General features: G+C 40.9%; 1 protein-coding gene across 2 annotated transcripts; it reads left to right on the top strand.

The window, feature by feature from the left end:
• Positions 1-563: 563 nt before the first annotated feature.
• TEX52 (testis expressed 52) lies at positions 564-7,499 on the top strand. Of its 2 annotated transcripts, none has more exons than XM_042470915.1 (3): positions 564-701; positions 3,195-3,740; positions 7,259-7,499. In XM_042470915.1, the coding sequence occupies exons 2-3, from the start codon at positions 3,223-3,225 to the stop codon at positions 7,497-7,499; spliced, it is 759 nt and encodes a 252-aa protein (XP_042326849.1). In that variant the 5' UTR covers positions 564-701; positions 3,195-3,222. The 2 variants fall into 2 exon arrangements, with proteins under 2 accessions (XP_042326849.1, XP_042326850.1); XM_042470916.1 differs by lacking the exon at positions 564-701 and adding an exon at positions 2,573-2,633.
• The last annotated feature ends 3,527 nt before the right edge of the window (positions 7,500-11,026 follow it).

Below are 11,026 nucleotides of genomic sequence, written 5' to 3'. Positions count from 1 at the left end.
TAGAGAGATTGCAAACAGAGCAATTAATTTAACAAAGTTCAGAACATATGGTATTTCCAAAAAGTTTCTATTATCACAGCAGCTGTTCATATGAGCAGCTTTTGCCTGTTAGTCTAGTCATTATCAGCAAGTAGGAGCTGTCTAGTCTACTTTCTAGAGCAATGTTCTCTTGCAGAGGTTTTTCATTCCTGATACCACATCTGCTTGACCACTCTGCAATGTTTCCATTAAGATTGACTCAATTAAAGAAACTCAAGGCCTTTTCAAGACCTGGGCAGGGATATTGATGATAGGGTGACTTGATGCTTCTCTGGGTTGTCCCCAGAATATTCTGGTTCCAAATTCCACCACCACCCTGAATTCCCCCTGTCACCTGTGCTCTCTCCCAAAAGCAATGGCTCCATAGCAACTGCCTTCCCAGGTGATCCTCATTCATTACCCAGCACCGTCGCTGAGGTCACAATGGCATGGCCAGCCATGTTAATGATGCTGGTACCTTGTTCAGACCTCAGAGTGACTTGCGCCTGATGCAGCAGCAGTGAGTAAGTCACAGGACCAGATGGGAAGGGCAGAAATCCAGAGCAAAAGGTGTGGTTTTTAAATTTGGGTTAAGGAGAGGAAACACCAAACTGGATGTGGACATCATGAAGACAGGACACATCGAGCCCAGGGGGGATTCAGAGTTAATAACCCATGCAGAGGTTTGTTATTCACAATGTTCCCAAAAGCTGGTTGGATGGCCATCTGTTGGGGGTGCTTTTATTTCTCTTACTGCATGGCAGATTAGGGTTGTACTGGATGGCCCTTGAAGCCTCTTCTGACCTATGATTCTATAATTCTAACTTGAAGCCCCTTGATGTCACATAAAAGCAACAAACTGCTGTGAGCAGACCTGTTTCATTGTCCAGGGAGAGGGCAACGGAAAATAGCATAAGTAGCAGAAGAATTTTAATCTCCTAATTATCAATAAAGAAAAGTCCTCTTAACCAGAATAAAAAACTATCCCTTCTGTGCATAGTTCCTGCCAGACATTTTGCTAGGATTATGGTGTCACTTATCTTTCCTTACAAATTTAATCATGCAGTAAAAAGTGTGAAATTTGTTATTTAAAGGACAAACGTCACCTCAGTTGATGTAAATACATTCTGCAGTTTTCCCATTGTTCTCTCTTACAACTCTATACACCCGTGTTTCTGTTTAGTCTACAGCTGCTGTGTTATAATAATAAAATATAAATAATAATAAATAATGATAAAACTTTTATTTATATTCTGCTTTTTGTTTTGACAATCTAAGTGGCGTACAACATTAAAATAATACAATAATATATACAATCCCCCCCCTTAAAAAAGGATTAAACAGTTCTAGCGATTAAAATTACAAACACTAAAATCTTAGTTAAATTGAATTTGAAAATCCTGGGGGGCACCTGCAAACAGATCCTGATTTCTCTGAATGGAAGATGATGGGAATTGGGGCAAATATTTATGGGAAGGCGGAGACAAACAGCAAGATAAAGAAGGAGGAAATAAAAATAGGACTGCTTTTGCAAAGGCAGGTTAAATAGATAATAATGAAGTGATAAAATTTTAGATATCCTAAATCAGAAGTGTAAAATCATAGAATTATAAAGTTGAAAAGAACTCCATTGGTCCAACCCCCTACTCAATGCAGGATCTCCAGAGCATCCACAGCAGGTAGTTGCCCAGCCTCTTTTTGAAGATGTCCAGGGAAGAAGACCCCATCACCTTTCTAGGCAATTCATACCATTGCTGAACTGCTCTTACTGTCAAGACATTCTTTCTCATGCTCAGTCAAAATCTACCATTCTACAATTTAAAATTACTAGACAAGTTTTTGCTGTCTGGGACAGGAGGGGAAAAGCCTGCACACTCTTCTCTAGGGTAGCCCTTGAAGTTTTTAAAGAGTGCAGTCATATTGCCCCTCAATCATCTCTTCACCAGGCTTAACATGCTCAGCTTCTTCAACTTTTCTTCATATATGTTTTATTATCCATACCCCACATTATCTTTGTGACTCTTACCCATATCCTTGAAATTCAGCACAGAACTGATTTCGGTAATCTAGATGAGGCCTGAAAGAGTAGTTGAATTCTTTACTGCAGCATCACACTGCTAGGTAATGTTCAATTTATGGTCTACAATAATCCCAAGTTAATTTTCACTGTATTAGTGCCAAGCCAAGTATTCCCTGTCCTATACCCTTGCATTTGGCTTTAACATAAACTTTCAAATTTGTTTCCATTAAATTTCGTTTGATTAATTTCTGCCCAATTTTCTAGTTTATCAAGGTCTTTTTCAATTCTGTTCCTATCTTCCAATGTATTAGCTACCCTTCCCAGTTTTGTATCATCCACAAACTTGATAAGAATTCCCTCTACCCCATCATCTAGTCCTGTGTTGGCTAACTCATGTCATGCATGCCCTCTGTGTCACAGGGCATGCAGCAGCCACAGTAAGGTGGGGTGGGGAGGTGCAGAAAACCAAGCTGCAACAAGGAGGGGTGGTGCACAGCCCTTCTGACTGGAACCCCACCCCTTCTGGGTGTAAGCCCCACCCCTTCTGGCCGGATGTCCCACCCCCGAGGCACCTTGTCATCCTCCTTCCAGACAGGTGAGTGTGTGTGTTGTGTGTCTTCAAATCATTTCTGGTGATCGTATCACAGGGGGTTCTTGGCATGTTTGATCAGAGGGAGTTTTGCCATTGTTGTTTTCTGAGGCTCAGTTGTTAAATGCCAGTACTGTACCCAAAATGTTGCCGGTTTGATCCTGCAGCTTGACTCAGCCTTCTGTCTTTTCTTAGGCTGGTAAATGAATACCCAGCTTGTTGGGAGAAATTGGTTTACACGTTGTAAACCACTTAGGGAGTTCTTAGCATTATAAAGCATTATAGAAATGTCTTGCTGGGGATAAATAGTTTAAAGAGGGAATAAATAGTTGTTTGGGAGCATAAGATGTGGCATGGGATTTGGGATCTTAGAGTGATCCTGGGGGGGCGGGGAGCTCATGCAGATCCTAACCCATTTTTACCTCCTCAGCAATGCATACTTAGATTCTTCTTACATTTATCATGATTCAAAATGCTCTATAAATTGAAATTGTGTGGAGCAATATGGCAACCACATTGTAACTCAATATCACACTGGTGATGTCTCTGGATGTTCTTTTTCTCCAGCTAGGATTCATCTGATTTCCTTTTCAAGATGACTACATGGAAAGAAAGAAACTTTCTATGTAAGGACAAATATGTATCATGGCCAGGATTTTCTCCAAGACCCTATCATAAACTGGCTGTTGAAAGACCACCACATACAGATGCCAAAATCAAGGTTTGCCAGAAAATGCGTTGCCCAGTTGAAGAAGGTGCCCAGTGGCATGTGTGGGGCTATCATACATGGTTGGATGTGGGAAGGTTGCCAGCTATCTATCGCCCAAGACCTGACAAGCCTTTTGACAGCAACACCTGGCGATGGATTACTGCTCCAAGAAAAGATTCAATGGCTGAGCCACCAGTGCCACCTCCTTCACAGCTGGATGGGAACACCTATGTGAAATTTATCGAAGGGGATGCATTGTTTGTGGATCAGAGACACAAACAAAGAGTTCTGACTAGAACAAAGAATGAAATAAAGAAGTGTGAGCAACTCAAAATAAGGAGTGAATGTCGAGCTCCTCCTCTAGACAATCAGGGAAATATTGTGCCTCCCAAAGATTTCACACGGTAAGATACCAACTTCTTCTTAGCAACTTCCTCTAGTAATTGGTGTAGGTAGAGCTGATCTTCCCATGTGGAAAGGTGAATGTTTGTTTTAGTTAGAGGTTCAGAGCCTGCAAGAGAGAGTAGCAAAATAAGGGCATGCTTCAGCTGCCATTTGTTCTTCCTCCAAAGTGGATATTGCTGAGAGCACTCTTTTCTTCTGAGAGTCCTTTTCTTCTAGCTTCCCTTTCAGTGATTTGTTCAGAGATCAGTATTGCCATCTCCATAGTCCCACCTCCCCCTGTGTCCTCCTTGTTTCTGCCATTGCTCTCCACTAGGTTAAAAGACAGGACAAGACAGTGGGCCTCTCATTAAGAACAGAAGCTAATGGTATTTTAAAAAGCAATTACAGGTTACTGCAATTGTGTTGATTGCTTATCTATCTGTTTTTCCCCCTTTTTGTTTTGGTGCTTATCACACCAGTGCAGGAGCAACCCCTATACTTCAGTGCAGAGAGCAATATCCAACAAACTTCAACCCCAACCCCCTCCAGTATGAATAAGATGAACCCATTACTTCCCTATTTTTCTCATAAGTACTCCTATGCTCTGTTTGGCAGTGTTGTGTTTTGACCATACAGTACACACGTATTTCATATGTGAACAGATGGTCTCTCCTCCTCCCCCCCCCCGCCAGATTTGCTTCCAATCTGCTCCATGGGAGATCTAACATCAATATAGTCTTACATTTGACAAATCTGACTCCCTGATGACAAAGAGGTTTCCAAGGAGTCAGATGTTAATTGCTTGACTCCCACCCTCCTTTGGGAAACTTTGGATTGCTTTTCCAGCACATGGATGTACATTGTGTTCCCTGGTTTCAGAGGGCTGAGCTGGCCTTCTTTCCTTCCAATTTGTCATTAGCCCAGTCTAAGGCCCGAAACAGACAGCTCTTTAGAGTCTGCTTTCAGGTGTCTTGGAAGTGTGGCATACACTACATGCTTCAAAGGAGTCTAGAAAGCTACACTGACCTACTCTTCTGCTACAATTTCAAACTGTTCCAAGGAGGAGGAAAAATGGGAGGTGTCTAAAGGAACTAGGATGAATGTCTAAAGAATTTCAACTGAGATAAGACTCAAAAGGGACATGGACAAGAAATGAGAAAGATGAGAAATCACCAAAGAAGAATTTAAACAATTAGCCAGATCATGTAGAGAGTAAGGGGCTGTATAGACGGGCTGTACAGAATGCAGCCCCTTTTTGCCCTGGATTGGGGCTGCGGCAACCACACTCTGAGGCCTCTGCAGGGAGTAAAAAGAAGCCTCAAAAAGCAGGTTCTTTCTGCTCCCTGGAAGCAGCAGCATAGGCATGCCAGTGTACCATGATGACACCCCTTCCACACTGCACCATTTCGGTGCTGCGCCACAGTCATGGTGCATGCCATGTAAATGGGTGCATGTCAAAATGGCATCATGGGGGTGAGGTCACAGTATCAAGCACGTGGATGCTACATTGTGACTCCGCCCACAGGCAGCTGCATTTTGCCAGTCTGTCCAGGACCATTGTCACTCAGAAAAGCTAAAGCACAGAGCAAGCTCAAACTTACTAGAGGTTAGAAAAAGGAAATGGCAGGGCCACTGCATGGAGAAATGCTAACATGGAAAAGAGAAAAGACAGAACTGCTCAACACTTTGTTAGGCCCATTCTCTTACCAAACAGAAAACGATGCTGATCCTGGAGGGAAATGGAGCCAATGATTGAGCTGATGATGTAGTAGGGGAAATGCTGCACAGAGGAGATAAAGAGATAGTATAGGAATACCTGCTACTCTAAACGAATTCAAGTCTCTGGGGCCAGATGAACTATATCCAAGTGTATTAAAAGAACTGGCAAATGTAATCTCAGAGCTACTGTCAATAATCTTTGAGAATTCTCAGAGAACAGGAGAGGTCCCAGCAGACTGAAGGAGGGTATATGTTGTTCCCATCTTCCATGGCTCCAGAGATTAGGACAAGGAGCAATGAATTCAAACTATAGGAAAAGAGATTCCACTTCAACATTAGGAAGAACTTCCTGACAATAAGAGCAATTTGACAGTGGAACACACTCCTTCAGAGAGTGGTGGAGTCTCCCCCTTTGGAGATCTTCAAACAGAGGCTGGAGGACCATCTGTCAGGGTGCTTTGATTGTGTTTTCCTGAATAGCAGGGAGCTGAATTGGATGGCCCTTGAGATCTCTCCCAACTCTATGATTCTATGGTTGGAGGTTGGATTGCAGAAAGTTGAATCCAGGGTTTGGCTCTTTTTAAAGCTTTTTTTTCTTCTCCCCCCCCCCCCTTTGGTCTGACCTCACTAATTCCACAGGATAACTTCCCCTCAATTTGGAATCAATTTATTTCCTCTAAAGTTGCAGCTATATGGATTCCTCATGGGCTACCTGATTTTGTTGGATATGAAACAGTAATACCAACCCTCATTCACATATTACAGATGTTGAGCTCAAAGTGTACTCTGACTGTTCCCAGCCTATGAAGATAGCAAACTAGCTTTTTGTGCCCTCTGTCCAAAAGAACCTGCTAGAGCCCTAAGATCTTCTGGGGAAGGCTTTCTCTTGGTCCAGCCACCATCACAGGCTCACCTGGTGAGGTCATGAGAGAGAGCCTTCTTAGTGGCTGCTCCTGCCCTCTGGAGTGCCCTTCCATGAGAAATAAGGTTGCCCCCCTCCATGCTTGCCTTTCGTCAGCAAGCAAACACAACTTTATTGAGGCAGGCTTTCATGTATAATCATGTGGTGGCTTGGGTGTTTGTTATATAGGGTGGGTATCATGGTTTTAGTGTAGTTTTAACGTCTGTGATTTTATATTGTTTTTAGATGATATTTTTAATTGTTTTGTTGTAATATGTTTTTTATTTTTATTTGTGAGATGCCTTGGGTCCCTTTCAGGGAGAAAGGAAGGACAGAAATCAAATAAATAAATAAATGTTAATCCCCTGTGAGTTTCTCAATTTTTCAAATATGCCATTGGACTGAAAAAGGTTGAAGACTCCTGTGTATCCTAAGTAGTAGGTGATTGCTGCTCTGTGTATGTCTGTGAGTGCCATTGTTAGGGCTGAACAGTCTTTTCTTCCTTGTGGCTTTATAGGAAGGCATTCTCTGTCCCAGGAATTATGTGGGTGTTGTGTCACATAGGTTACCCATCCTTCCTTTAGAATGTTGCGTATGTCAAACCCACACTTGAAAGGACACCTGAATACTGCCAAAGGCAGTGGAAATTAATGCCCTGGAATTACTTTGCCAGCATTGTGCATACTGTGACTCAGTATGTGCATACTGTGACTCATTGTGCATACTGTGACTCATGCCGAGTATGTATTTCCATTTCTTTGGTTTATTCTGTGCATATCGGCAGCATGCAGGTGTTATTATTTACATTAAAAATATATACATTTTTTATTTATTCCCTGCCTTTCTCCTTGTACAGGTAGCCTGTTTTTAGGCACAGTAAATGGTAGGAATTATTGTTATTATCTTACTTTCTGACAGATATAAGCATCTGCTTCAAGGAAAGGGCCCAGCATCACTGTGTGTTCAGCTGCAACCTGTCATACCCCCTTCTAGAGACTGTTGGGACTATCCTTGTCCAGATCTTGAACCCCATTACCAAGAAGCAGCCGTCAAGTTTGCTCTGAAGAACAGCAGTCCAATCTACCAGCAAGTGGTTGAAAAATACCAGAAACTGGCCTTATCTGGGAGCAAGATAAGGCCTTGTACACCTGTCAGCTAATAAATGATCTAAATAAATGGACAGGAGCAAAATCTGAAATTCACAGCACTTCTGGACAACATGTGGGAAGTTCATGTGTGATTTAGTAAGACTATTATTGTACACAGAGGTGAAGCTAATATTGCAACCAGAACTCTGAGTATGTCCAAAATAGGATACTGAGGAGTACTGAGTATATCCATGGCAGGCAGTCTGGGTATCTCTGCATCATAAATTTAAATTGATTTCACAGTCATTGCCTATCTGCAAGGGATCTCATGAACTGTAGTTCTATGGTGGAAACTGTAATTCCCAGGATTCTTTGTTGGAAAGTTAATGAAATTTGTATCAAACAAGAGTTTAAAAATTCAACTGAACTCTTAATGACATTACCTTAAATTAAACTGCATCAATAGAAGTATAGTATCTAGATCAAGGGAGTAATAGTGCCACTTTATTATACCTTGGTGAGGCCTCACCTAGAATACTATGTCCAGTTCTGGGCACCACAATTCAAAAAGGATGTTGACAAACTGGAGTGTGTCCAAAGGAGGGTGACTAAAATAGTGAAGGGTCTAGAAACCATGCCTCATGAGGAGAGACTTAGGGATATGGGTATGTTTAGCCTTGAGAAGAGATGGTTAAGAGGTGATGTGACAGCCTTGTTTAAATATTTGAAGGGATGTCATATTGAGGATGGAGCAAGCTTGTTTTCTGCTGCTTCAGAGAACAGGACTGGGAACAATGGATGCAAGCTACAGGAAAAGAGATTCCACCTCAGCATTAGGAGGAACTTCCTGACAGCAAGAGCTGTTCCACAGTAGAATGCATTCCCTCGAAGTGTGGTGGAGTCTCCTTCCTTGAAGGTCTATAAACAGAGGCTGGTTGGCCACCTGTCAGGGATGCTTTGATTAAGTAAAGAGATAGTACAGGAATACCTTGTTAATGTAAATGAATTTAAGTCTCCAGGACCAGATGAGCTACATCCAAGGGTATTAAAAGAACTGGCAAATGTAATATCGGAGCCATTGGCAATAATCTTTGAAAACTCCTGGAAAACAGGAGAAATCCCAGCAGACTGGAGGAGGGCAAACTCTTAAGTCTGGAAATTTAAAATCGGATTGTGTCAGTAAATAACAGCGACACCCAAAGGAAGGAGGACTAATTACAAGGTTCCAGGTTTGGAAGATTCATATATGAAGCTACATTAGTAAATTATATTATATTGTCAGATAATTGTGTTGATTTAAAACATATCTGAACTATATTTAGATAAAATAAGAGAAGAGAATATATGATGTTGATTAGAATGCTTCAAATGAGAAATGTAAGATGCAGATGGGAACCGTTAGAGGGAACATCCTTTAATTGGAGACAAAAGCAATCATAGGCTATATTGGTAAATTTCACATTGTATGTCTACAAGAAACCTGGTGCCCATATGATATTCGACTGCCAGGATTCGTATCCTTTTATGTGCCTGCAAGTAGATCCTCTAATGGGGTAGATATAAGGGGGGACTGGCCATACTTCTAAAACTCTCATGTGGTCTTAAGTATACAGTACTGACACCATGTGCATAAATAGCTTAAGTTATTTCTTTGCAATTAAGAAATATAAAGATACTTTTGTTCAATATCTATATTCCCTTTACCTCAAATGAGCCTAATTTAGCCACTTATTGGGACCAACTGTATAGCTATGTTGAAGATAACACCACCAGGTTTGTTTCTTCCAGGTGCATCTTAATGGACGACTTTAATGCAAGAATTGGGCCCTCAAATGACTTTCTATGTGAGCATCTCATGATTGATCCAAGCTTGCCTCCCTATCCCTTAAATCTCCCTCGTGTTGGAAAGGATTTAAAAGTTAATAATAATGGGTCATTCTTGATTAATCTTTGTATTAGTTATACATTTTTAATTTAAACGGTTCTGAAACGTTCCCAAAAACTGATGGTTTTACATTTATCTCACCCATAGGAAGAAGTGCTATGGATTATGTGATAAGCAGTCCTGATTTGTTGAATTTAATTGCCTATTTTGAAATTTGTCACAGGACTGAAAGTGCCCATTTGCCTTTATATGTCTGTTTTGATCTATCTGAGCCAGTTTCTCCATCTTCTAGGAGTGAGTTAACAGCCTACAGATATGAGAGATTGAAGTATATTCATCTTCCAAAATGGAAGATATTATTAGCAAAAGTTATAAGAATGTACGGATCTTTAATGGGTTAAACGTTTTAACTACTACCACTAGGATAGATGATGCCTTGTTGACTTATATGGATAGTGTGACCATCTTTTAAAATGAGGCCACCTATCCCATCAGTCATTTTAAAGGTAGAAGTACATGGTTCGATAAGAGCTGTCTCATCTGGAAAAGGAATTTAAGACTAATGTTCCATCAGGCTTTGGCCAATCCGGAGGTTAAATTTGGGCCCTATTACAAAGCCCGTAAAGAATATTCAAATCTGGTGGAGGGCAAAAGGAAGATTTTTTTCCAGCACAACTGGGCGTCTCTGGATAGTGCTTTAAAATCCAAAGATGCTAAATACTTCTGGGTGGCAGTTAGGAAACATATGAACAATGACATCTCTATGGACCATCCTAGTATATCTCCTCAGATTTGGTTTTTGTATTTTACCAACAAAATGGGAGCCCAAACATTTGATAATAATCTATTAATAAAAAACCCTCCTAATTTTTGGAATTCAGTTTCAGCTGATAAGGTGCATCAGTTGATCCTTAAATTAAAATCTGGTAAAGCTCCTGGTTATGATGGCCTCCCAGCAGAAATTTTGACATTCTATCCCGAGCAATGGACAAAGGCATTGGCTAATTTGTTTACTCTTGTAAATAACTCTGGCGAGATCCCAACTGATTCCATTATAATTCCAATCTTTAAAAAGGAGGACAGACAGGATCCTGGTAACTACCGCACAATAAGTGGATAACATAACAGTGCTTTCATTCCTTGTAAACAAATACCTCTCACACCCTAAAGGTAAACTATATGCGGCTTTTGTTGATCTGAAGGCTGCTTTTGATTCAATCCACCGGCCTTTACTTTGGGATAAGTTGGCTAGGCTTAATATAGATCTTCAGTTGTTTCTTTTAAGCCAACTCCATACAAATAATCATTGTAGAATGAAATTTTCTGAATTGGGCCTATTAACAGACCCTATCTACCCTGGTACAGGAGTCAGACAGGGTTGTGTGTTGGCACCTCATCTGTTTAATTTATTTGTGGCTGATCTACCTGCCTTTATGACCACAGTAGACTCTCACCCACCTTCACTGGGAAATTGTCCGATTTTTGTACTTCAATATGCCAACGATAATTTATTACTCTCTCTAACTCAGGTGGGTGTGGTCAGAGCCTTGGAAAGATTTTCTGTATATTGTGATAAATTTCACCTACTGGTAAACTTTGAGAAATCCAAAATACTGGTATTTTCTAAGAGATTTGTACCGAGAACATGGAAGATTGGTAATCAAACAATTGAGCAGGTCAAAAAGTATGTTTATCTTGGTGTTCTTTCCTACA

This window comes from Sceloporus undulatus, chromosome 5 (assembly GCF_019175285.1).
Source record: "Sceloporus undulatus isolate JIND9_A2432 ecotype Alabama chromosome 5, SceUnd_v1.1, whole genome shotgun sequence".
NCBI classification, from domain to species: Eukaryota; Metazoa; Chordata; class Lepidosauria; order Squamata; family Phrynosomatidae; genus Sceloporus; species Sceloporus undulatus.
This window is presented reverse-complemented; position numbering and strand designations above follow the sequence as displayed.

Coding starts and splice junctions, on each gene's coding strand:
- TEX52 (XM_042470915.1), top strand. CDS start 3,223: ATGACTACATGGAAAGAAAGAAACTTTCTATGTAAGGACAAATATGTA. Junction 3,741..7,258: donor CCTCCCAAAGATTTCACACG/GTAAGATACCAA, acceptor ACTTTCTGACAG/ATATAAGCATCTGCTTCAAG.